Raw genomic sequence first — 27746 nt, forward strand, 5'->3', positions numbered from 1 at the left:
TCTGTTCGTCGCGGGGAAGTCTTTGCAGAGGTACCCTAAATGAAAAATTATAGGATTGCTATTGGTATTTACCAATGCAGTGCTATTGTACAAAAGTAATTGCTGTGTTCCGAGAATAGAAAAGTTAGCTATAGTCTACTTAAGTGTTTCTGGTCAGGAACAAAAACCGTTAGTGTTGCAATTGAAGCTTGATGTTAACCCATGCCCAGTCGCTTATTCTCTTTCAGTGCGACGACCAGAATCCACCAGATATACACGCATAAATGAATGCAGGCATTGCCAAGAGGTTCCGCTCAGCTTTTCAGGCCTAATGACGGAATTGGGATAACATTTTATCTAAGTGACTTTGACCGTGGAATGATTGTTACTGCCAGACAGGGTGGTTTGAGTATCTCTGAAACTGCTGATCTCCTGGGATTTTCACACACAACAGTCTCCAGAGTTTCCAGAGGATGGTGTGAAAAGCAAACAAACGCCTTGTTGACCACAGGAGAATGGGTCATGTATGTAGTCACTGTAGTCACTGCAGTAGCCACCCACACTCTCTGAAATAAAGTGACAGTGGAGGTACATTTTTGTTCTTCAAGGATCAAATTTCCCAAATGTACCCTGAAAGTGTAGTAATGTTGTCTTGGGTACAAATGAGTACATTTTCCAAGCAAAAAAAGGTACAAATTAGTGAAATGTTGCTGGCTAGGGGTACAATTTAATGCACCTGTAAGAACCCCCAAAATACACCCAAAGGCGGAAGTATCTGAGAGGGGAAGGGAACGTGTAGTCTGACCAATGCTACTGGAACAGGGTTAATTTAGTTTGTTCTTATTTATCTGACTCAAAGATCAACTTCTCCTCTGCTCTAACAGTTCAACAAAAGGAACTGCAAATGTCCGCCAATAGTGTGGCTCTATACGATCGCTATCTATCTATGTAGACGCGGATGTGCCAGTGGCCTGTATAGCCTACAATGATGCACTTATGTATCTGGTGACGGCACTGGTGTATAGGCGAGTGACTACCGGGTGCAGGTATCCTAGGTTGTCTATGTCTGCTAGGACTCTTAAGTGTGTAGTAGTCAAGAGGATGCAGATTCAAATTAATACAATTTATTAAACTATGTGCATTGCAGAAATAGAATGACAATGTGTTACAAGAATGACACGATTTAATATGAATGGCTATACGCAAATGATGTGCAGGAGGTCGTATTAGCGAGTCTCCCCAAACCATTCCACGTTCCCCTCTATATACCCAGGGTTTACAGGAAAACAACAAATCATCAAATAGAGAGTCACAAGACGGCGGTAACAACAATGGTCCTGCTGATGTTATCTCTGTATGCCTAACCTGGTTAACCTGGTTAACCTTTGTAACACAGCTGGATGCTGATTCATAGGTAACTTACATTACCTGTGGATTATTTCCAAATGCTGTTTCAAGATCTTTATTCAGCAACCAGCGTACTACACCACCAATGACACCAAACTATTTCCCACATCATTAGCTATCTAAAGACACCTTATGTGGAAAACCCATGGTTTATACAGTGCTATTTCAACTCATCAGTTCTGGGACCATTCCACTGAGGTGGCAGAATTGCGCAGAGGCAGCACAATGATGGGAGCAATAGTTCTGTATTGACATGCACTGTGTTTTTTACATTACATTACATTATTGGCATTTGGCAGACGCTCTTATCCAGAGCGACGTACAACAAAGTGCATACCCATAACCAGGGATAAGTTCGCTGAAAGACCCTAGAGGTAAGTACAATTTCAACTGCTACCTGTACAACAAAGATAAGGACAAGGGCCATTTTTTTTTTTTTTTTTTTTTTTTTTTTTGAACAAACAAACAAACAGAGCAAAAGTCACCAAAGTTAACTATCCAAACACTGCTTACCTAGCCAACTAAAATACTGATACACAAGTCACAGAGACAACAATTAAGGTTCACAGGGAGGTAGGGAGGGATGGGGAGAGGTGCTGTTTGAAGAGGTGTGTCTTCAGCTTGCGCTTGAAGGTGGGGAGGGATTCTATAGTTCTGACCTCAACGGGGAGTTCGTTCCACCACCGTGGAGCCAGAACAGACAGTAGTCGTGAGCGTGAGGTGGAGGTTCTGAGAGGGGGAGGTGCCAAGCGGTTTTCATCAAACCTTGCTGACCCTGTGTCGACATGGTCAACACAGTCTGTTTCCTTTTGGGGGTCTGCAGAGAGGCACACTTATGTAAAATGCCCTACACACCTACAGGGTATCGCCCCAGCGACAATTATTTGTACCATTTTACAAATTTTTCCTACCTGTTATTTAGAGTGCATTGGTCTGTAAAGTCCATAGTGTGAAGCACAACCATATCTACAGTATAGTTGGTCCTCTCAGTTACAGCCAAAAGTAGTGTTTAGTCCAAATGTATCGTCGTACAATAGCTGATTAGATGTGGGTTGTATGAACATCTTTCATGTTGTACTACTGATGTGATTAAGTCAGTGGAAACTCTAAAGGAAATTGTAACAGTTGCGATCCTTCAGTCCTGTGGAGTCCACTGGAACTGTGACAGCTAAAGCATGGCTTTGTATCATTGCTCAGTTCATCCTCTGAAATGTTATGGCATGGTGGGATAGCTGTGCGGGTGATGTAATTGGAGTGGATAAAACCGCCTGGGTCATGTGATCCTGATGACCATCCCTGGGTGTTCTTGGTGATGAGTCGAGAATGATATTGTACAGACACACACACACACACACACACACACACACACATGTTTTAATTCTTGATTGAGGTCCACATTTATAAAATGAAGTATAAGCACCCAAATATATTTCAGTTATGTCTGATGTCCTTCGCTTAAATAGCAGAAAACATACCAGCAGGCATATAGCAAACAAAGTGCAGGATGAACATTTGCCTCTCAGTTGCACCAGCAGGAAACAGTATAGGTACATTTACATTTTCATTTTTACATTTGAGTCATTTGGCAGACGCTTTTACTCCAAAGCGACTTACAAGTGCATAGGTTCTTCCACAAGTTAAAGCATCACATCTATCACTAGTAAAATACACATGAAGTGTTGTTCTAAACATACAGTCATCATAAGTGCAATTTCTATTTTTATTTTTATTTTATTTTTTGGAGGGGGATATCAGAAAGGGGGACGGGGGAAATCAGGAGGGAGGACTACATGAAACCTCTTCTCCATATACAGCGACTGCCTATAATGGAGGAAGCAGAAATATTTTGGCAGTCTTCATTTAGCCAGTCCTTATCCTTAGACCTCTGACCACTAGCCTGTAGACATGGCCAAGGCTTACAGATATGAAGACTGGGAGCTGACACTTATACCCTAGTTCTGTTATAGCTTGTAGTAATGGCTGATACTTTAATTGTTTAGTAAGATACACTTGATAAGCTTGTATCAAAGGCACAGCCTTCTTCTAGGAACTTGTGGGAAAAACTCACTGTGGTCCTCATCAATCACAGTGAGGTCATGTTTGTTTGCAGTTAGCCCACATTAGAAAATTGATGGCGGTTATTATTGCTCTGAAACATTTGTGGTTTCACAGTAGTTCATATGTGACAGCAGATGGATGGAGAATGGATGATACATCTTCAGTTGTAGTATTAACAATTATGTCATGTCTGACTGTGAATAGCCCTTAATAGCAGATCTGTTTAATATATGAGACATTGATTCGACAACCTGTTGATGTCCATGATGTAAACAGTAAGGGTCATGGCAATTAGGACACCGGATGGATAAATTGAGTTTGGTTGGTAACACTTGGAGGCGCGCTTTTACTGTGAAGATGTAGATTTCCTCATCAATCACTGGATTTTTAAGAATTGTATGCCATACAGAATGATTCGCTGTAGGGGGGCTGGCAAACTACCCTTGTAGCCAAAGTCCCATCCAGTGTGCACACACACACACACACACTACCACACACACATACACGTACACACATGCACACAGAGGTAAAGGTAAAGTCAGAGAGAGTGTGTGTGGGGGGACAGAATGCTAGCGAGCGCACTGGTAGGATGAGGATAGAGAGAGGAGGCAGAGCCCAATGTGTGCTTCACAGTGGAGGTGACAGCCTGACAGGTGGAGGACAGACTTATGCTGCAGTAGTTTGTTGGCGTAGTGGGGGGCGTGGGAGGGGTTCGGTGCTGGGGGAGAGGAGTGAGTCATGGCGCGGCATGTCTGTCTGTCTGTCTGGCCAACACTGTAACCGCACACTGGGTTATTTTTCTTTTTACTGAGAGACTTGTACCCGAGCCTGAGAGCAAGGCCCCTCCTTCATTAGATATCCCTCTAATTATCCTCCCCCTCCCCCTCCCTCTCTCTCTCGCTCTCACTCACTTCAATTCAGTCATACTATTGGCATGACTGTAGGAAACCATATTGCCAAAGCAATTCACAGTGAAACAATTAACACATAACACATACGGCATATGGTTAATGCAGTGCATTGGAATAAAATGTACAATTAAAAATACGAATAAATGAGCAAATAAACTAATAAATAAACAAAGCAAAACCTACAGACAGTCTCTTTGTGTTCCACTCTCTCCCTCCCCCATTCCCTTTCTCTATGTCTCTCTTGCTTGCCCACCTTTTCTCTCTCGCTCCTTCCCTCTCTGTGAGAAATCACAGGGCCTGCAGGGCCGCTGTGCTCTCCCCCCGCTGGTATTTACTACCCTCCTCATGGCCGTGTAACTCAGCTGCCCCTGCCAGGCCTGGGCGGACGGCCTATTTTGGTCGTCGGTGGTGAACGTACAGTAGAAACACGAGCTGCTCTTCTCTCACCTCTTTTAATGACATTGAACTTGGCTCCGCTGTCCCATCCATTGTTGCTGGGTTTCGCCGGTCTCTCGGTTGGGTCTCTTCTTAAAGTATGTTTGCCCGTGAAACCCTGGAGCAAGTGGAGCAGGATTTCAGGGATGCGCTTCAGGAATTATTTAGAGGTCCATTATTGCGTGTTTTCTTAAAGTGGAATTGAGTTTTGTGTGTGTGTGTGTGTGTGCTTGTGTGGCGGAAACTTTGGCGGCTCTAAATCTAGACCCGGTTTAGCCTCCCGTGTGCAAACATTTGCGTGAACGCTCAGCTACTTTCTAGACGGAGGCTGAAGATATGAGCGTGTGTCCCTGGGACAAAACCTAAAAATGAAAACGCTACTTCCTGGAATGAGCTGGCGGCGTTGGAATCCTTGCGTTCTCCGTGGCCCCTGCTGTTTAGGGAACGTTCTGTACGGAACTCTGCCTTGGCAGCCCGGAAAGACAGCAGGAACTGCACACTGTCAGCATGTGGTCAGCATGTGGCCTGCATAGCCACTGTTTTCCTGCAGTAACCAGATAGTCAACTCTATACACCATTCTATGTGCACTGTGCTCCCTTACTGTAGGAGAGATTCTAGCACCTTTAATATTCAGAAAGCAGATGCAGTAGCTTATTAATAAGAAGTGTGGTATAGAGGTAAAAATAATTACTATGAATCTTTGATCATTTAGTTTATACCTTGGTAACATAGGTGGTATACAGAGTCTATACCGGTCTGTCCTTCTGGTTGCGTAGCAACACTGCCCTGGTGTGGCTTCATCTGTGTCACCTGCAGCGCGGAGGATGATGTCACGGAGGTTCCCGCTCACGGAAGTACAGCTTGAGGCAGTACACCGACACGCTCTAATTTCTTTTACAGTTTCTATAGATCCCTTGACAGCCCACCCAGGGACAGTTGTTAGTTTGTAGTTTATAAAAGCGCAGGATCGAAACGCATCGATGGATTATTGTGTTTCAGTATGTCCGTTTGCATTCGTGCAGTGTCTATATTCAGTACAACTCAAAATCAACATGAGCCCAACCAGAAAAGGGAAAATCTCTCCTTCTTCACCGTGAGAGAGTTGGCCGTTTCTCCTTGGGCTTGTCTCTGGTGGATAACCGAGGTCTTTAGGGCAGCAGATGCTCAGTTTATTCAGGGTCCGGAAAATAAGGCTGACACAGTTCCAGTTAAAGACTAAGCTGTGTCTATTCGGAGTGTAGACAGTAGCCAGTTACATTACACAGGCATTGAGCAGAAGCTCTTATCCAGAGTGACTTCAGCCCTACTCGGAGGGGACTGGCTTCTCCAGGGGAGGTTGGGTGATGTTGTGTATCACGGACGTACAGTGATATGAATCGTCTGAAGACAACATGTCTGTGTTCTTCATGCCATACCTCGGTGGAAATTAAGGAAATTATCAGTTCGTTTTTCATTTTAATCAGTGGTACTCTGGTAAATGTAATCTCATCCACATTCAAGCCTTGATTTGAAACCTGTGAGTTGCCTACGTTTCTTCTCGTACGTATGTTTTGACCTCTGTCAGGTACATTAGGATCATTTTATTAGTGATACAAACTGCTCCGGCGGTTTGATAGATGTTTTTGAACAATTTAAAACTTAACTGGCATGAGTACCATAAATAATGCCTGCTAGGACAGTCATCTTTATACAAGAGCCATCACTTCACCGCGCGTGATGCTCTTGGGGAGAAATTACAAGAATTCCAATCCCATCCAAATCGGTACATGAAAAGAGATTTCCCTTTGTAGTAATTATGTCTCAGACGTCGTTCGGGAACTAATCCCATCCGAATAGGGCTTTACACAGCTTTTGTATTTCTTACATAGTATTTGCTTTACACCGCTGGATATATTGTGAAGTAATTCAGGTGAAGTACCCAGCTCAAGGGTACAAGGCCAGGGACTTTCAGGTTACAAGCCCAGTTTCCCTCCATTTTACTACACACCCAGCCTCCCTCCAAGTTCCAGTGAAACCGTATTGTGCGTCTGTGCCGGGTCTGGTCATAAAGGCTGAATCTTACTCAAGTGAAACCATGTATTGTGGTTATTCTGGGTGTGACATTAAGAGGCCACTTGCCTTTCCTGGGCGGAAGTGAACTATGCAGTCCTTTCTGTTTTCAGATTCAGTTCTGAAACCTCCCACCCCGACGCATTCTTTTCCACTTCTTCGTTTTTCTGTGGTTGTTGCGGCGTTAACAAATGTTCTGAAAAACCTTACTTCCTCCTGCCTCACCCGCTGGATGTGCGGAGTAAGAAGCAGACACTTTATGTTTCCTGTTTGTGGCTTGGTTGTGTGAGTCCCACACCTTCTTCCTGGCAACTGGCTTACACACAACTCCAAGCCTCTTCCCCTGCTTGGCAACCCTCTCTTTACCACTACTGTATTATTACGGCTGTGTCTAGGCCATAAACTGCAATAAAAGGAAACTCAGCCTTCAAATTTGGGATTAGACAGGGATTAAAAGGTCTTTTTAATGTGATTTTGGTTCATGACTTTTGGACTTGGTCTTTGAAGGAAAAAACAAAAAATGAATCAAGATTTTGTGATCCTTGATGATCTGTGGGTCTGTAGGCGGACAATGAGGGGAATGTGTGTGTGTGTGTGTGTGTGTGTGTGTGCATTTGTGTGTTTGTGTGTGTAACAGTCAGGACTTGTGAGGAGTCTCTTCAGCCCTGGAATGTTAAGGAGGACTAATCTTCATTCTGAGTAAACTAAAAACGGTAACCCATATGAGAAAATACACTTTGCTCAGTCTGATCAGGTTTCTGATTTTAATGATGTAACAAAAACTTGCAGACCCTGAAGCTCTCCAGAACCCATGTTGCAGACCCCTGCTTTAGTTTGTAGGCTTTAATGTCTGCAAATGTCCATTCTCTGGGGCAGTGTGAGCGCTCTCTGCGTCCCAGTGCTGTGTCTTCAGCGGTGGGGAGTGTGGGCTGTTATTGTGGTCCCTGCCCTGAGCCAGCTGGCCAGCCTGGTCACTGCATCTCTGCAGGCCTGGGGCAGTGGGCATGAGAGAGGGGATTTAAATAGGCCAGCCAGGCTCTCACATACTATCTTTGGCACCGGACACCCAGACTACATGGCCTCCAGACCTGCTCTGTGCTGGGACTCGTATGGGAAACCCAAGCCGGACTTCGTCCTCCTGGAGCAGGAAGTGGGAACAGGAAGTGCTCTGGCTGCCTGGTTAGAGCTCCCCTAGTGGTGCAAAGATGGTAGTGTCACCGCTTGAGGTTACCACCTCACACAGTAGATGAGTGACATGGTTCCGCATTCCTTAAAAATCCCTGAAAAGCATTACGTTTATTTGTAAACAAATCACGAAAATGTAGGTGCTTGAGTTTTTTTTTTGCCAACCACCCTGAAAACATTAATGTCTACATATTATATAAATGTATCCTTTAAACAAACTGACCCTGGATCAGATTGTTTGGGGTTTTAATTGAGGATTGAAAAATCTTATCCTGTGACCGCATTCATTTTTCGGGATGTTGAAGTGACTACTCCGGTATTCTAGTGAATGACATTTGATATTGAGCTTATGACCGCGCTCACTGCTCTTGTTGCTCTGAATACATAAATAAGTCGCTATAGTTATGTTATGGGAGGAGGGGCCCAAGGAGGAGGTCTCACCCAGCTTGTACACCTACACTATCTACTCTTAAGGTTTGGAATCACTGAGACATTTTTATGTTTTTGAAAGAAATTGGTACTTTTATTCACGGTAGCATTAAATCGAATTCTTATTTCAAAGATAAATAATAATTTGCTATATTATGAATGTATTGGCTGTATTTTTTGATCAACTTAATGCTTCATTGGTGAATAGTATCAATTTCTTTCAAAAGCATAAACATTTCTCAGTGACTCCAAACCTTTGAATGGTAGTACATTGTACATTTACATTTATATTTACGCTTTTAATCCAAAGCGACTTACAAGTGCATAAGTTCTTCAACAAGTGAAAAGCATCAAATACATGAATAGCAAAACATGCATGTAGAGCGGTTATATCCAATAAGAATAGTCATTGTAATAAGTACAAGTCTTTTAGTTTTTTTGAAATGTAGGGGCATATGGGGAGGGATTCTGCTGTTCTAACAGGGGTAGGCAGGTCATTCCACCACTGAGGAACCAGAACAGAACAGATGTGAACATGCAGCTCGACCACCTGGTGCTTGTAATGAGGGGTCCACAAGGTGACCAGAGCCGGCAGACTGGAGTGGTCTTGCTGAGGTGTAGGGAGCAATTAAGTTTGGATGTAGAGTGGGGCAGTCCCCTTAGCCGCCTGAAATTCCAACACTAGCGCCTTGAAGTGGATGCATGCAGCAATAGGCAGCCAGTGGAGGGTGATGAAAAGTGGGGTGGCATGAGTCAACCTGAGAGGAGGAATTGCGGATGCCATCTACCTTCTCAGCTGTGAGGGATGAGGGAGGTGGGGGTGGAGGTGGTGTGGAAAGAGAGGTGAAGGTTGAAAACAGTTTTATGAGGGTTAGAGGTGTCTGCGTTAATCTTAGAGTGAAAGAAGGAAGATTTAGCAAGAGAGACCGTGAAAGAGAAGGATGATAGGAGGTCATGGAAAGGAAGCTATATCACTGGGGAGACAGGACTTTTTCCATTTTCTCTCCGCTGTTCGCAGTTTGGTTCGGTTAGCTCGTAGAGCATCAGAAAGCCAAGGACTGGGGAGGAAGGCCTGAGCTGGTTTTGTACACTCACATGCAACTTACTCCCATGAGCACTGCCCAGGTTAACCGTGACCTTCCTCTGAGTGTGTCAGTGAACTGAATCGATCAGATTGCACCTGAGATACAAGAGAACACTGAGATGGCTTAGCAGTGAAAGCGTTAGCTGTAAAATAATGTATGGGTGGCAGGATCTCTCTCTCTCTCTCTCTCTCTCTCTGACGTATGGCACGTCTTGGACAATAGTCAAACAACTGGCTGTCATATGAGTTGTGTTCCTCTTCGGGAGTACAGTAGACGCCTGTGTTACTGAATGCTGGCTTTGTTATATACCATCCATTATCTGTTCTGCTTATTCCTGGTCAGGGTCGCGAGGGGAGCTGGTGCCCATCCCAGCATGCATTGTCAAAGCGGTGAGGCAATGGTGCTGCACACTGAGCCACCCTGCCACCCGGCTTTGTTATATTTATATCGTTTTTTATATTGCTGTTTAAACTTACGGCCATGTTTAATAAACCACCGCTGCCTTCTGTAGGAGCCCCAGTGCTCTTTCCCACATATTCTGGAAATAAATGGAATGAAACAGTAAAGCTTTATCGGAGCTTATGTTTATTCTTTTGTTTCTTAATGCTGCATGCTTTATTAAGTCGTTGTGGGAGGTCTGATGCTTTTATCCTGTCAAAAGTATATTTTGTCTTTTTCCCCCTCTTCAGCTTATTCAAAAGGCTTGTGTCTCAGACAAAGAAATGTGACCTCATACACCTTTTCATTGGTTTGAGACTGTATGTATGTATGTATGTTACCTGATTAAAACTACATTCAATGATATTTCATTTGGAGCTGTTTTCTGTCGAGCGGGCACCCTGAGATCACTGCACTCAAGGACAGAAGAACCAGCACAAATACATACACAATATTTCCATTTATAATTGTGAATGAATTGGGTGTCTCGGTGGCGCAGCCTGTAGAGTACTGACCGCATGCTCATTGCGAGCCGCGACGTCGGCGGTTCGAATCCGACTGTCCGACATTTGTCGCATGTCTTCCCCTCTCTCTTGCTCCCATTCTTCCTGTCTCTCTATACTATATACTGTCCAATAAAGCTGAAAAAGGCCTAAAAAAAAAATAATAATAATTGTGAATGAACGTAAATATATTCGCCATTATACAACGTATATAAAATTAATCTGGTTTCTTATTATGCTGCTGGCAACATGTATGTGTGTGTGTGTTTATGTATGCTTGTGTTTGTTAAGTGCGAGACATTTGCTTAAGGGACAGCCCTCTGTTTGATTGGCAGGTGTCAAAAGTCCTGAGGGGTGATGCATTGTGCTGCTGTTGCTATAGCGATGGATGCAGGTTGTCCTCCAGGCTGGGACACAATGCTCATTGGAGGCTTCTCATTGGAGGACGCCAGCTTTGGGTGCGGTATTGCACCTCCCACAACCAACTGCGTTCTGCATGCTGCTCACCCACCCCCACTGTCACGTCTACTTCTCCGTCCCTGATTAGAATGGCTGCTACTAGCCATTACCAACTCTATACAGCAAATAAGGCCTAACCTCAACTAGCCTTTCCGATTCCTATATACCGTGCAGTATATCTGAGCTATCCTGTGCTAACCTGTATGTAATATACAGCAAGCCTGAGCTAGCATCTGCAAACCTGCACACACCATGCCAGGAGGTTTGTTTGAGCTAGCCTCTGCTAGCTCAGCTTATGGAATGGCTGAGCTAGTCCTTTAGCAATAGCCGTGTGCACAGGACAGATTTGATCTCCATGTTTGATCCGCCCACTCTAAGATGTCACTGAAGGTTTAGCGTCTCAGCTCAGATGCAGCATCAGCTGCTTCTGTTGTTCGTTTGAAGATGGCGGAGCAGATTGTGAGACCTGGCTTGCTTCGGGAGGGCTCTCCTTCTGGTCATTCCTGCAGAAGCACAACGGCTCTGTTCCACTGAGAGTAAACACGCGATACACCCAGCTCTGTAAGAGCGACGGGGATATGTTGCCGCAAAGAATGCTCCATTAAATTCATCAGTGAAAACACCTAGGCTCACTGATTATGTACTTGGATGACTGGGTTTTCACAAAGAGAGAGGGACTCATCAAGAGACTAGGCTCCCTCTGCCCAAAGATATCCCATGGTGCATTTGTTCAAAGTTTCCCTCTGCTGTCTTGAACAAAGGAGTCTGGAGTCTTATGTAAATTTGGGCTATAGTTATAGCTATGCTTGATAAAAAATAAAAAAAGAATAAAAAATACACAGCACAGCAGTATAAGCTACAAATCAAGGTGGAAAAACGTCATATAAATGTTGCAGGCGTGATCTGGTGGGTAGTTTTATTATTTTGGAAAGGTGCTCGGTACTGTACAACCATGGATGAGGAACGACAAAAACACTTGTGGGTTCATCCTATCCTTCAGGTTGCTTCTAAAAAAATTACATCCTGTTTGTCTCTCCACTCCGGAATGACAGCACAAGCTGAGAAAATGGAGGCAGAAGGTGATGGAGGCGGAGCTTTTCGTCACTGATTCATTGAAAAACATTGAATATCCGGTTTGCTGTCACCTGCGCACTGCTACCATGTGAACACAGCATTACTGTATCGGCTCTCTGGCAGCAGTAAAGTGGAGGGGAGGCCCCCCTTTGTGATGTCATTGTTGATTTCCAGGAAAAGGAAATGTATCACCTTATGCAAATGGTTTTCAATACAGGAGAAACATTCACCTGATTAATATGAACAATGATGTCAGACCTCACTAAAACATTCTTACACCAGTGAGTAAAGATCATAGACTGTAGAAAAAATATAGATCAAGTGTCACCCACTGACTATCCATGGGCTTGTGAGAAGAGTTTTGAAACCTGGGAAGTCAAGTTTACTGGTGCCGCCATGTTGTACAATTTGCAGCCAAGGACAGCACAGTAGGGAAGCTGAAGCGGCTCCTCCACGAATTGTGTGAGAGAGAGTCGTAATCTGTCCCAGATTCGTCCACAGAGTATTGCTGTATTGTCCTATTAACACAATAACTTAAAGAAAATCAGCACATGTGGAGGCATTAAATGAAGAAAAAACACTGATTGCGATTACATTTTCTTATTGACTTTGTATTTGTAATTGTATCATTGACTTTACATGGAAAACGGGTCTGACTGACCTATACCGGAGCCAACCGCAGTGGCGCTAGTGAGCACCGTCTCTCAGCATGACCAGGAATGAGCTTCCATGCAGAAGCCCGGTTTTGGCCGCTTGATAAAGATGCAACAACATTTGGCAGTAGTTCCAGCTATGCTAATCAATAAGTAGCATTTCTGAATGCATACAAACTGCATCAATAACGAGCCCTCAGAGGAGAAACATGAAACCAGAAAAATATAACCTGAATCCATAAAGATACCGTCACCAAATATTTGGCATTTCATGGTGAACTAGGGGCATTATTTTGGCAGCAGTTCAAAGAGAAAGTCCCTCCTTAATCCCTGTTAGTTCCCTTTGTCCCCCTGTGCTGAACTGCACCTTTCCTCAGCTCCTCGTGAGAGACACCAGCTCTGTTCCCAGCGCCGGTTTGAACAGGCTGGAGAATGAGGGCTTTCTCCATACGGCAGGTCGTCTTAGTTGCTAAAAAGCGCATTGTCAGGCAGTTTATTCCCCTTAGCGGATGCTTCTTATCCAGGGCTCTTTCAGTGCTTTGCTTAAACATTCATTTTTCCGGTGAGGTAATTTGCTAAGGGCTTTCCTCAGAGATGCAACTGCAGTGCCCTGAACATCCCATGCATTCTCCCTCTGCAGCTGGAGTGCCATAACCACATGTCATACTGCATATTGTACACAACTTTATTCCTCTCAGACTACATCCAGGCACTGCGGTCTCCTTAGTAACCAGATGGTCTTATCCTGCTTTTTGTCTGATATCCTCTATATTTCCTCACTGTGAGTGTAATCTGCGCACTGTACTTACTGGTCTGTTAGTGCCAGTAGTGGTAATATTGGCAGTTGCAGCAAGCAGGAGAATTAACTTTGTTAGTGGCTCTGGCTTCCTGTTGGCTAAATAAATGTGATATACTGTCGTAATATAATATTACATTACTACATTACTGTAGTAATGTAATATAGCGCTGGTCAGGAAAAGAATGATAGAGTATCTATTGTCACAGTGGTCCCTTGCCATCCGCCATGTGCTAGCATACAGGCCCCGCCCTCTCTGTGCGCTAGCATACAGGCCCCGCCCTGTCTGTGTGTGCTAGCTTTCAGGCCCCGCCCTCTCTGTGTGTGCTAGCATACAGGCCCCGCCCTCTCTGTGCGCTAGCATACAGGCCCCGCCCTCTCTGTGTGTGCTAGCATACAGGCCCCGCCCTCTCTCTGTGTGCTAGCATACAGGCCCCGCCCTCTCTCTGTGTGCTAGCATACAGGCCCCGCCCTCTCTGTGCGCTAGCATACAGGCCCCGCCCTCTCTGTGTGCGCTAGCATACAGGCCCCGCCCTGTCTGTGTGTGCTAGCTTTCAGGCCCCGCCCTCTCTGTGTGCGCTAGCATACAGGCCCCGCCCTCTCTGTGTGCGCTAGCATACAGGCCCCGCCCTCTCTGTGTGCTAGCATACAGGCCCCGCCCTCTCTCTGTGTGCTAGCATACAGGCCCCGCCCTCTCTATGTGTGTTGGTATACAGGCCCCGCCCTCTCTGTGTGCTAGCACTGTTCCGGCTGTTCATCTTACCAGATCACTCCTTGTGAACAGCACTTCTGCTTCTGTTTATTCCCCGTGGGATTTGGTCATTTGCCCTTCTTGGCAGAGGCTTCCAAATTTCTTCTGGCAGGGGATCTTAGGCTTAGCCTGCCAGGATTGTCCCTTGTGAGCTCGATCTCTGAATTCTAGTTTATTTACTGACTCAAACTCAAACCGGCTTCCTTGGCCTGATATGGTATCGTTTCATTTATTCCAGCCAAGGATGTGAAAAAATGGCACAACGAATAAGCAAATAAAACAAAACGGTAGTAGTAGTAAAGATGACATCAATAATAAAGTGGTTTACAATTCTATGAATCATTTTAAATGACAAAGAATAGAAAACTCAGGAGAGCAAATAAAGAAAAGGACAATATGAAGCTACAGTTGCTTACTCACTCCATCATATATTCATGTTTCTATCTGCCTGAGGAAATTCTAATTTGATTGATCGCCTTAGAGCAGGGCTGCCCAACTCTGTCCCTAGGGATCTACTGTCCTGTAGGTGGTCACTCCAACCCTAATTTGATGCTACTAATTAGTAGGTCAACAAGACCTCTAGCAGTTGAATGCGGTGTGCTTCGTTAGGGTTGGAGTGAAAGCCTACAGGACGGTTGATCTCCTGGAGCCGGGTTGGGCAGCCCTGCATTAGAGGAAGGCAAGGGCTCTGTTCATCAGTTTTTGCGGTAATGGCGGGCAGTTCCAGCCTCTGTTGCCCAGTCCGCTCCGTTGCCTATAGTGATATTGATTTGCACAGTCATTGAGTTGCTGGTGGTGTTTCTGCTGTTCACGTGCTGCACACTCTTACCTCACAGCCCTGCTTTTTCGGAGCTGTGATCCAGCAGCCTCGTATGCTCCTTTTAGTTCTGTGGGTGATTTTTTATTCATGTTTTCTTGCAGTTGCACTTTCCGATGGGAACAGAGAGGGTACAGGGAAGGAGTGAGATGGTGCTTTGCTGATGTAGTGGATGAAGTGTACGGTATGTCCTGGGGATAGAAGGCCTGAGGAGACTGTAGCCCTCCAGGACAAGATCTGATGCCTTTTCATCATTTGCTTAGCAGATGCCCCTTTCCAAATGGACTTACATGGCTTGCTATGCTACCCATCTATAGAGCAAGACATTTTTATTCAGTTTGAGTACTGTGCTTAAGAGTACAACTACAGTGTTTCTGTAATTTAGCTGGTCTACCAGAGGAGCTAAGTAACAGTCAAATATGCAAAAGAGTGTGAAATATAATTAAGTTCTGCAAACGCTGTCCAGAGTGGTCCCAATGCACAGGCACCCACTGGGACTTGTGTAAAGAGTAAGGTTCTACACTACAGCAAGGTGTCTTCCATGTGACCAGTGAATTGGTTGTTTTTATGCATTCTCCGGGTGTCCTTGCCAAGCACCACCTTCCAGGACCTGTGGCTGGCCACTGGCTTTGCAGTGTACTGCAAAAAAATCCTGTCTTAACAAGTGTTTTAGTCTTGTAATGAGAACTAAAATCTCTCAAGTACAAAATATTAACTTGTTTTAAGGTACTTGACGAGTTGCTTGACAAGTGAACATTTCTTACCCCACTGGCATGTCTTGAAATGAGAAACTCTCACCTCATTGGCAATATCTTTCTGTATTCTTTCCCAAAAAAGTAATAGAAATGTGATTTTAAGCCTAAATATAAGACTAAAATACTCATTGAGACTGACATAATTAAAGTTTTTTTGCAGTGTGGCCTCATGTGCGACCTGTGTCAGGTCCACTTTGCCCTGGGCAGGTCTGTTTCCTGCTGGAGGCACAGCTGTCAGATCAGGCCGCAGTGTGGCATGCCCCTCAGCTCCACTGTGGGCCCTGAGCTGTTCATATCTGGGACTGTCAGGTCCTGGGTCAGAGACCCTGATGGTGTCAGAGCTGTCCATGCCTGTGTCTGTCAGGTCTGTCAGGTCCTGGGTCAGACCCTGAGGGTGTCAGAGTCTGGGCCTGATGCAGTGCTGGATACTCTCTGGTCTAAACAGTGAGTGTCATTGGGCTGAAGGGCCTTTTCTTTCCATCGTGTATTTTTAGCGTAGCAGGAAGGTGAGCACCTGCCACCCCACAGGTGCTTAGTCTTTCTGCCAGCAGGTGTCCAGAAGCTGAGTGGGGGTCACACTGTATCAGATATGAGATATCCTGTTTGGTTTTATTACTCTTATTGTTTATGATTGTGTCTCCTGGGCAATGAGCCTCACTCACAAGCTCAGAGGCTGTGGGGAGGGGGGGTGGGGGGGTGGGGTCATGTTTCGGGCCACAGGGCTGTCACTCAGCTGCATGTAGATGAGCCTCCTGTGGGGATCAGGGATCATAACCCCTGCAGAACCCCTGCAGAACCCCTGCAGAACCCCTACAGATCCCCTACAGAACCACTCCATACAAATGAGCATAATCCGCCCAAGGATTTTCACCCCACCCCCCATTATTGATCTGGAGAGGATCGAATTCTGCAGTCGGTTTCTCCTAATCGAATTGTCTAACCTTCTGAAGGAAGTGGAGAGTTAACCTGCTCCATTTAAACGCCACAAGCTGAAAGAAAAAGTTGCTGGGACACAGTGAGGACACTGCTTGAGACACGCGTCAATTTCCCGGATATTACAGAAGATGATATCACCCGCTTCCCAGATATTACTGCAGTTAATATCACCTGTTTCCCGGATATTACGGGACTTTATATCGCCATGTGCCTCTGGTGCCTGTCTGGGATCTTCAATTTAATTCATTTTCATTAAATAGTACTTTGGACTGTACTTTCTATTTGGGGGAAGGCACTAGATCTGCATGATGTTGGTTATGGCTGTTTATTGCAATCACATCAGTGAGAAGCATCAACTCGGGCACAATGGTTTTCATTCCAGTCAACAGAACACCCACTCACTTCCTCTGTTTATCCATATCTGCGTGTCCCTCTATTCCTTCATCCTCCTCTCCCTCTCTTTTTTCTCTATTTTAGTTCCTTTGAACAATATTTGCAAAATAGAGAGCAAAATTATATGTCATCTTTTGTCTGTGTGTTGGTTGTTTAATGCAAATAAGTATTTTGCTCTACAGGAGAATTAGAAATGTGAAAATGCATCTCTCTTTCAACGGTTGCAGTAATGAAGATTTCAGTCTTCAAAGTCACGTAGAGCATATGCAGCTACAGTTTGTTAATTGTTTTTAATTGAGTTGTTGGCCCACTGTCCCTCAGGATATAGCAGGACAGTGCACATTTAGCTGCCAGCGGAATGGTTTTTCTGCTCTCCTAACGGAGTGGGGATTTTTAGCATGCAAGAAAAGAGGGTGAACTCTGACACAAGCCTTTCATTTTGTGAGGAGGCGGCCGATATTGTTATGCATTTTCAGCAGTGCAGCCGGGGAAACGGGAAGTGCTTTGCTGTGCAGCTGTCACTCGTGAAATCAAAAGATGTATTTTCACCACTTTTTCGGGTCATATTTTCTGACATGTGACATGGTGTGTGTTGCCCTGCCTCGACCTTCGATGACAGCTGTTGTGCGATAGCGGAAATTTCTGGAAGAGGGAAGAAGTGAAACTGCCTGAAACTGCCGTTGGCCGACGCCTAACGAAGACCAGACGTGCCTGCCGTCACCCAGAGAACAGTGATTAGCACGTCGCCCACGGCGTCGAAAAAGAAGAGTCGAGAAACACCTACACTGAGCAGAGAACAGTATGTGAAGTATATGAACAGCAAAACCGTGAAGTGCCCAAAGGCTCATTTCACTGCGCTGTGAGCTCTGCTGAGGTGCAATAACAGACGGACACTGGAGGAGGTGCTGCTGAGTCACAGTCATGTGACTGCCTTTTCAGAGAGCAGTGCCACTATTAAGCCCCGGTCCAGTCATGTAGTGAGGTCACTGAGAACAGACTTACTGTGGAGTAGCACCTCCCCCCCCTTCCATCCTTCATCGTTTTACTGAGCTGAAGTGACTACATATTGACTAGCTTTCTGCCGTATTGCATTCGCCTGTTAGTCGCACCCTATTGAACAGACAAACCCTGTACCCTGGTTCCCCACTCAGTTTAAGCCGAACCACACTGCAGTCTGCGGCCTACCTACCCTCTCTGTTTAGGGGTATACTCCTCCCTCGCCCCTCGCCGTTCGCCATCGCTTCTCGCCGGGAGGTGCCCCGGCTGTATGTAATCTGAAGGAGCGCACCCACTATCTCTGCCATGAACCTGATCCAAGCAACGTCAGGGCCCGGTCCTGACAATAAAACACGACTTAATCCTGGCCCTAAAGGGAAGCTTATGGTAGGATGCATCCAAGATGTTTCCTTGCTGGTTACAGCTTGATGTACTGCGAGTGATGCAGCTGTCTGCTGCCTGCTGATGTGAGTGTTCACGGACGGTTTTCGCTCTGAGGGGCATTTCGATAAATTTGCTGCCTGTCGAAGCAGACTGTGTCAGTCTGTCCCAGGCCACTCCTAACCGGCGAATGGTGAACACATACTTGAAGCATGCGGTGTATTTGCGCTATTTTGTAGCTAGCTTGAGTGCAACTTGTCTACTTTGATATAACAAGAAAGGGTATTTTGACAATTTATTTTAGTTCACGCCCTCAGCTGCGCTGGAATGGAAAGTTAGACGATATGACCTTTGATGCTTTCATTTCAATTCTGTCAAAATGCGTGTCCTAGTTTCCTGGCTTTCACGGAACATAAGTAAGAGCCTGCACGCTGCTAAGCTAGCGGAGGAGGGAGGGAGGGAGAGCAGCAGGATAGGTATTAGATGTGAAGGCTTGTGCCAGCTTTTTAGAGGAGTCTAAATTAGCTGTGTACAAAGAAGCGTTTTTCCGTTAACGTCAGTCGGCCGAAGGCTACAGATGACTTGGATGAACGCCACTGCATCATATGCCTCATAAATGCCCTTTCTCTGTGCAGCATTTATTTAGTATATTTATAAATATTATGTTACATTTATACTGCTGCATATTTATGGAAGGAATTCTGGTATATGGACTGTCTTTGGTGCAGCATTCATCTGCTGTATCACAAATGTGGTTTTGAAAATTTAACCTCCATATTTCCCGGGAGACCATAAACTACGCTTTTTTTAATATCTTATTTATTTGCATTATTTTATGAGCTAGTTTGTGTGTTACCGATATGAAAACACCAAAAACACAAACTCATAGACATAATAATTTAGGAGAACAATACATGGGTAGTATGTGTTGGCAATTTAGACCCTTAAAACATATTAAAACTGGTCAAACTGGTCATCAAAAGATAATTAATCAGATTTCAAACAAATGTGTAACTGTCAAGCTATGCCCAAGTGCTAATTACCCTTACTTGCATTGCTGCCAAATAAAGCAACATGATTAAAGAGATTTGGCCTTCATGATGCTGTGGTTATCAATAAAATGGAAATACTCCCTTCAGAAATGCCCGCAAAAGCATATTAATGAGATGTGTCGTATCCTTAACTTCTCTCCACCTTTCCGGTTTCCTTTATTTTTGTGCAAACTTCCTCGCGGTTAAATGGTAACTGTCACCCTCATTGTTCCAGTTTGGTGCATAGTGAAGCTTTATGCTCAGATTAGCCGTGGAAAAGAACGTGATTAGGGCTGCAGCTCATGAGTGGGTGAGGGAAAGGGAGCAATAGAGAGAGTGGGCTACTAACATTTCTTTGTTTTATCCTTCTTGTGTTCTTCACACCGCCTGCGCAGTCCCACGTCATGGGAATTGTTTTGAACTATCCAACGAGCCTTTGATATTAGTCAGCGAGTAGGACACTTATTACACGGTTGAATACAGAGTGCGACGATTAATAGCTGCCATTTACACAGCGAACACCATTATAACGGCAAACTTTTAGAAATGGCACGGGCTTATGAATGAAGACTTGAAGCCTGGACTATATCTGTATGATGAAAGTTTCCAGTTTCATAACTGTCTTTTCTTTAAGCATAATAGTGTATAACAGGCTGTGGTTTTGGTGACATAAGCACCACCTTATGGCCATGAACACTTAACTCCAAGCTTTCAAAGGAAGGTGGAAGATCATGATTGGCATGGGCCTTCTTTCAGCCCAGTTGGGCAATTATTTAACAGGAAGCCATGTTGAAGTTGCCAGGAACTGATAAGTATCGCTAGAGGGCACGCCTTAGCCCTCCAAATGAAACAAAGATTGGCTTTTTGGGTGCGTTCTGGTTAAGCCACCACCTCTGAGTCATGTTTGCTCCTGTTTAGTGGGTGTACTAGGGGTGTAATCTGAAATTACTTAAATTAGTATCTTGTTTAAGATTAGGTGGATTTGAATATGGCTTAAGACCATCCTGGCGACCAGTCACCCGCCATTTCCATGTTTAAAATTGTGAAATGTGTTGCTCATCCTGAGCGGTTTTCAAGATGCAAAAATGTTTCATGAACTGAAACCGCGTTACTGAATGCCTGGTTGCAGGCATAGACTATAGAAGAAATATGGACCAAGTGCCTGTTACGTCGCCAACTGACTATCCATGGGCTTGGGAAGACAGTTTTGAAACCACCTTGGCCAAGTTGTACAATGTGCAGCCAGAGCCTGCGCAGTAGGGCTGCTGAATGGGGCTCCTCCACTAAGCGTGTGATGGAGTGAATAGGCAGTGACGTAAACGTGTCCCTGAATTGTCCACAAAGTATTAGGCTGCTGTATTGTCCTAATACATAATAGCTTAAAGGGCAATTCCATGGTAACTGTCGTTACAACTGCTGGTTATTTGGATTGTAAAGCCTAATACAGCTACATATTAGAGACTGATGAGAGTTATTTCCTCCTGACCATTATAAAATAATTTGTCAGTCTCTTATGTAGCTGTATTGGACCATACCACTCAAATATTCTGCAGTTGTAATGGCGGTTATTGCATGAAGGAAAAATGGCACGTGGTTAGATGAGGAAAAAACACTGATTGCGACTACATTATCCTGTGGAGCCAACCGCAGTGCTGGTTGGAAGCCCCTGGCTTGTCTGTGCTCTCTCAAACTCACACAATGAAGCAAGAAGTACATCACACACACTGGGCATTCCGAATTGTCAGTACATGCTGGCAAAGATATAAAAATAGCCCATTCTCACTGAAATCAGCAAAGCTTGTCACAGAAACCCTACTGCGACAGTCACATATGGCTGGGTTATACACACGGAGGTGTGTTCGCAAGGACAAAATACAGGAGGCAACAGATGATTTGCTCATGAAAGTTTTAGTAAGTGCAGAAAGGCGGTCCGTGACCCGGCCATGAGCGTGTGGCTCTGACTGCTTCTCACTGTGACAGGCTGATTAAATGGTTGAAGTGTGTTTGTGGTAATGTGGCCCGTCTCCTCACACAGACTCACTCAGGGCGGCAGCAGGGGTTAATGGGTGTGTGTTTGTGGTAATGTGGTTAATGGGTGTGTGTTTGTGGTAATGTGGTTAATGGGTGTGTGTTTGTGGTAATGTGGTTCATGGGTGTGTGTGTTTGTGGTAATGTGGTTAATGGGTGTGTGTTTGTGGTAATGTGGTTAATGGGTGTGTGTTTGTGGTAATGTGGTTAATGGGTGTGTGTTTGTGGTAATGTGGTTAATGGGTGTGTGTTTGTGGTAATGTGGTTAATGGGTGTGTGTTTGTGGTAATGTGGTTAATGGGTGTGTGTGTTTGTGTCTCCTCACACAGACGCCATGGCAGAGCTCACTCAGGGTGGCAGCAGTCTGCAGAGGAAGAAGCCGCCCTGGCTCAAGCTGGACATCCCCAAAACCCAGGTGTCTCTGGACGAGCCGCCCAGTTTCGCCCAGGTACTGCAGTCCCTCCCTCCCTCTGTCTTCTCCTTTTCATCTCCTCATCTCCTTTGCTGTCCTCACCCTCTCTGCTGTGCTTTTCACTCCTTTCCTATGTTCTCTGCTTTTCTCTTCTCTACCCTGTTGAAAACAAAACATTCAAGCTAGGTTTTGTTCAGTTCAGACCAGCTCCCAGCTCTACATGGTTTAGCTGGTTGACCAATCAAGCTATGTTTTGAAATCGCTCACAGATGGTTAGCCAGCTACCAGCACTAGCTGGTTGACCAGCTCATATCCAGCTAGACCAGCTTTATGACCAGCTTGACCTGTTCAGTTTTCTCTCTCTTCCTGTTTTTCCCCACCATGCATGTTATGTTATTGAGTTATGGTCACAACAAGCCAGGTAAAAAAGAAAAAAAAAAGCAGTGGCTGGCGTCATTAGCATCAGAGTGTAGCGTGAGGCTAGTGCTAGTCTTCACCCTTGGGGATTGTGGCAGACGTCATGGATGAGGAGTCCTACTAAGTGGGAAATTGCGATGTCTAAAATGGAGGCAGCTTTTTTGAATGCATAAAAGTTTGCAGAATGCATAATGGCGGAACAGCTATGAGTTATACCGTGTTTAAAATAGTACCGGTAATAAAAAATACAAAAACATGACTCTCTCTCTCTCCATCTGAATAATGTGTTCCTCTGAGCTCTCTCTCTCCCATGTGTGTGTGTCTTTTATCTGGTCCTGTGCAGTGCTGGTAAACTGAGCTTCCCTGCAGTCTGATGCCGTCTCCTTGGCGTAAGCAGTGTGTTTGATCAACCGGATTGACTCTGCTGCTCAGAAACAGGGCTGAGCCTTTGGTGTCTATTTTTACATGGCCGTGTTTGTTGTTAGGAAGGCAGATGGCTCGCTTCCTTTAGTTCCAGCATCTCGCTCCCAGGGCTTCTGAGTGCTGATTGGTGGCTGTTTCTCCTTGCCCTCTGTGTAGGATTTCTGTTTGTGACCTCTGATCTCTCTCCACTTCCTCTGCATGATTCTGTTTGTCCGCATCTCTCCTCCCCACGTTCTGTCTCTCTACCTCCCCACTTTCTGTCTCTCTACCTCCCCAATGGTCTGTCCCTTACCCTTTTCTCGCCCCATTCTCTTCCCACTTTCCTCCTCTTCTCCATTTCCCTCCATCTGCCTCATTCTCTCTCCCTCCCTCTCTCTCCCCCTCTCTCTTCCTCCCTCTCCCCCTCTCTCTTCCTCCCTCTCTCTTCCTCTCTCTCTTTCAAATATATCTCTCTCCCTCTCTCCCTCCCTCTCTCTCCCCCTCTCTTCCTCTCTCTCCCTTTCCCTCCCGCTCTCTCCCCCTCCCTCCTTCCCTCTCTCTCTCTCTCTCCTTCCCTCTCTCTCTCACTCCCTCTCCCTCTCTCTCTCACTCCCCCTCTCTCTCTCACTCCCTCTCCTTCTCTCTCTCACTCCCCCTCTCTCTCTCACTCCCTCTCTCTCTCTCTCTCTGCAGGTGAAGAGGCAGGCGTTCCTCCGTAGCGTCAGCATGCCGGTGGAGGGCACGCGCTTCCAGTCTCCGCCCTTTGACCCCCGTCGCCCCGCCCTGCAGAGGCAGACCTCCATCACACAGACCATCAAGAGGTGAGAGTGGGCCCAGCGACCTCTGAACTCTGACCTCGTCGTCAGCACCACTGCTGGCCTAGCCTCTGCGACGGGCCTGTTCTGGTTTCCCTCTTTGAAAGTATCGCCATTAAAATGGTGCTCTGGTGAGAGATGACCACTGTCCTCGTTAGGGTTGTTTTGTGAGGCAGAAGAGAGTATCTTTGTGATTGAGTATTTATTTATTTATTTATGTGTCTTGTGAATGTTTATTTTTTCCATGAGCCGGTTTTGTTGAGTTGACGGCAGAGCGGGGTTTGACAGGACTGCCATATGAAAGGAATATTGATTTCCTTGTGATGTTGTAATGATGTGGAAACGCGGTTGGAGATGAAAGGAGATCTGCGGCTCTGGAGTGGTAGAGGAGCGGCTGTGTGCGTGTGTGTGGCGGGACAGGCATCGCTTGCCACCTACATGAGAGATACTGTGTGTGTGTGCATGCTGTGTGAGGGGGAGAGCGTGCGGCTGAATGAGTGTGTGCGTTTTGTACACTGCAAAAACTGTCTGCCTTAACAAGCTTGAAAAAAATGTTCCTCTTTTAAAAATGTGCTTGACACATGACATTTTCTTACTCCATTGGCAAACCTTGAAATGAGGTCAAACTGTCTCACCCCATTGACAATATTTCTGTTTTATTTTGGCAAAAAATAATAGAAATCAGATTTTAAGTAAAAATATGAGACTAAAGATACAATATTTTTTGGTTTTTGCAGTGTATGTATGTGTTTGCAAGACTTGGTTGCCTAACATTTCCGCCTTTGAATTTCTCTAACACTGCACATTAGCTCTGTCCCCCTTTCCTCCTGCAGGACTTACTTCTACCTCTGTTTCTCTTTTCCCCTCTTTTTCGTACTTCCCTCCATCTATCCCTGGCCCTCCTCCCTGTCCTGTTGCTCCCCCGCCCCGCCCTGCCCCTTGCAGCAGTAAGAGGGTGCACTTTGACCGGATTCACACTGTGCCGGTTAAGGGTCCGCGCGCGGCACGGAGAGGCTCCCGGAGGCCCCACTCCCTGTCCAAAATCTTCCTCAGGTACCACCACACACGGCCCCAACCAGGGCTGCTGCTGTGTGTGTGTGTGTCTGTGTGGTTCTGCTGACAGGTGTGTAAGTGTGTGTTTGTGTGTGAGTGCCTGTGCATATGTGTGTGTGGTCACTGCTGATGGGTGTGTGTGTGTGTGCATGTGTGTGTACGTGGTCACTGCTGACGGGGGGGGTATGTGTGTGTGTGTGTGTGTGTGTGCATGTGTGTGTATGTGGTGTGGTCACTACTGCTGATGAGTGGGTTAATGTGTGTGTGTGTGTGTGTGTGACTGATGCTGATGTGTGCATCACCACTCCTGACAGGTGTCTGTGTGTGTTACCGGCCCTGATGTGTGTGTGTGTGTGTGTGGCAGGGGTACGGCAGACTGGTTTGGCATTGGCCGAGATGGCGACACTACGCAGCGCTGGCAGAGGAAGAGCCTGCAGCACTGCAGCCTGCGCTATGGCAAGCTGAAGCCCCACGCCATGCGCGACATGGACCTGTCCAGCCAGGACAACCTGTCACTCACCAGCACCGAGACACCGCCCCCCCTCTACGTCCCCGCCTCCCAGCGCGGCATGCAGAAGGTAGCCCCCCCTCCACAGGCAGGCCTCAGCTGTGTAGAACATAGGTTTAGGGGCGGCCTGTAGCCTAGTGGCTAAGGTGCATGACTGGGACCTGGAGGTTTGCAGTTCAAGCCCCGGTGTAGCCACAATACGATCAGCACAGCCGCTGGGCCCTTGAGCAAGGCCCTTAACCCTGCATTGCTCCAGGGGGGATTGTCCCCTGCATAGTCTAATCAACTGTAAGTCACTTTGCATAAGAGCCCCAGCTAAATTACTGTACTGTAATGTAATGTAATGGTTAGGGAATGAGGGCCGTATCTGTCTCTGGATTTCAGGGCGGCTTCAATTATTTTGTCAATTTAGCTTTACTCTTAATGATTTAATTAAACCAACCATTTATAATCCTCATTTCAGCTACATTTCTTAATAAGATCATGAATGACAGCTGAACAATGTGACCATGATCCCATAATATGGTGGTCTAATCTATGAATCAGTTAATTAGCTAAGTGGTAATTAATGGAAGCTTAATTAATGGAAAGGCACAGGCCCTCCTGCATTGGATTCAGATTAAATACATGATTTTATTCAACAGTGACATTTTCGAATTTTTCTTGGCAGCTAATGCTTTCGTCAAAGAAGGTATCTGGAGTTTTCAAAACCATTTGTGGTTTGGTGGGCATAATTGGGCTCTTCTGAAAATTGACTTTGTTTTTCAAAAATGCTTCCCGGAAATCGAGTAAGACAGTGAAATTGAGATGAAATGTGTTACTGTGCTAGCCCCAAGCCCCCCTCCACCGAATCAGTGATTGTACAGTTTGTTACTGGCAGTTCCAAATGCAGCCGTAGTGGTTAAGGTCCACACCTGGGACCTCCAGGACTGGTGGTTCAAGCCCCGGTGTAGCCACAATAAGCAGTTGGGTTCTTGTGCAAGGCCCTTAACCCCACATTATTTTATTAACCTTTATTTATACAGGGTAAGTTGACTGAGCACGCATTCTCTTTTGCAGCAACGCCCTGTTAATGCCCCCCCAAGTAGCCTAATGTGCATGTCTGTATGGTGGGAGGAAACTGGAGTACCTGGAGGAAACCCACACAGACACAAGGAGAACATGCAAACTCCAATTAGGGGGGATTGCTCAGGGGGGATTGGCTCCTGCTTAGCAACTGTAAGTCGCTTTTACATTACAGTTGACGCTTTTATCTAAAGCGACTTATAGTTGATTAGACTAAGCAGGGACCAATCCCCCCTTGGAGCGATGTAGCTATTGGGGCCTTGCTCAAGAGCCCAACAACTGTGGCTACACTGAGACTTGAACCACCAACCTTCCAGGTCCCGGTCCAGTAAATAACTGTAATGTACTTAAAACAAGCTGCATATGAGCTGAACTGCACGTGGCTGATCTGTGAGCTCTCTCTCCCACCCCCCCCCCACCCCCCCGGGGCAGATAGTAGACCCCCTGGCGCGGGGTCGGGCCTTCCGCATGGTGGAGGAGCTGGACGGGCACAGCGGGCCCCAGACGCCGGCCACGCCCGGCGGTACCTCCATCTGCTCCTGCTCCAGCTCCCGCTCAGGCGCCGCCCGCCTGCCCCGCCGACGCAAGAGGGAGTCCGTGGCCCGGATGAGCTTCCGCGCCGCCGCCGCGCTGGTCAAGGTGAGGTCGGAGGTCAAACCGCTCGGGTCCAGTTATCTCAGACGGGGAGTTCGGCGCCTGGCTGCTCTCGTCTTGCCTGCCCCCCCCCCCCCCCCCCGGTTAATGGAGGGAGTAGCAGTGAGGAGGGAGGCCCGTGAATGCGATTTGGCCTTCGCTGGAGATAATAAGTCAGGTTAAATTAGGCAGCAACGCCCTGTTTTAAGTGCTGAGTAACAACAACAACCCTGCGGCTCTCCAGGACCAGGTGTGAGGACCACTAAAGAGAGGGGAATGTTGTGGGTGGTGTCCAGCTGTAGTGCGCTCCTGGAAAGATATTCCTAGCCGGTCCCATCCCACCCCGTTCGGCGAGCTCAAGCCCACGCTTGACTGGTGGTGGAGAGATATCGATCGCATTTCCATTTATGTGTCCGAGTCAGACAGCACAGCGTTTGACCTCAGACGGAGGTCGGCAGCATGCTGTTTTACCTCTGCCTGCCATCCAGTGGGCAGAGCCACACTTGGCCGGTCACGGCTCAGCCATTTATTCTAGAATGCTATGAGCTCACTGAATATTTGTGAGGTCACCCCCTTCGGTCAAAGCCCAGATCTCACTGTTGATTTTCAAAAGGATTCTTCCCAACTGCCATTTCCTGGCAGTGAAATATTACTTTTATGCTAGTAATATTTCTATTTCATTATACAGTGTGATTTGTGTTAAGCGGCGTTATATAATGTTTTATATTTATTTGGGGTTATATTTTTTGTGCGTATTTGGCAGTGTTATTGTATTTGCCTGTGTTTAGCAGGCAGATATTCCTGTAGCAGTGTGCTGTGTTGGGCCAGGCTGTGTTTGTGTGGGTATGTGTTTTATGGGTGACAGGCTCTGTCAACATAGTGATCTGTCTG

The 27746-nt window shown here is 46.1% G+C and overlaps 1 protein-coding gene across 2 annotated transcripts in view; it reads left to right on the top strand.

Moving 5' to 3' along the window:
• The window catches only part of LOC133115317 (inactive rhomboid protein 1-like), a 44795-nt gene that overhangs the window by 1387 nt on the left and 15662 nt on the right, over window positions 1-27746 (top strand). Inside the window, exons 2-6 of one of the 2 annotated variants that reach the window (XM_061225170.1) lie at window positions 21880-21998; window positions 23475-23602; window positions 24542-24649; window positions 25014-25227; window positions 26655-26861. In XM_061225170.1, the coding sequence (XP_061081154.1) occupies window positions 21885-21998; window positions 23475-23602; window positions 24542-24649; window positions 25014-25227; window positions 26655-26861 (771 nt within the window). In that variant the 5' untranslated portion in view covers window positions 21880-21884. The remainder of the gene's footprint in view (window positions 1-21879; window positions 21999-23474; window positions 23603-24541; window positions 24650-25013; window positions 25228-26654; window positions 26862-27746) is intronic. The other variant, XM_061225171.1, reaches the window with a different exon arrangement.

This window comes from Conger conger, chromosome 16, assembly GCF_963514075.1.
Source record: "Conger conger chromosome 16, fConCon1.1, whole genome shotgun sequence".
NCBI lineage: Eukaryota > Metazoa > Chordata > Actinopteri > Anguilliformes > Congridae > Conger > Conger conger.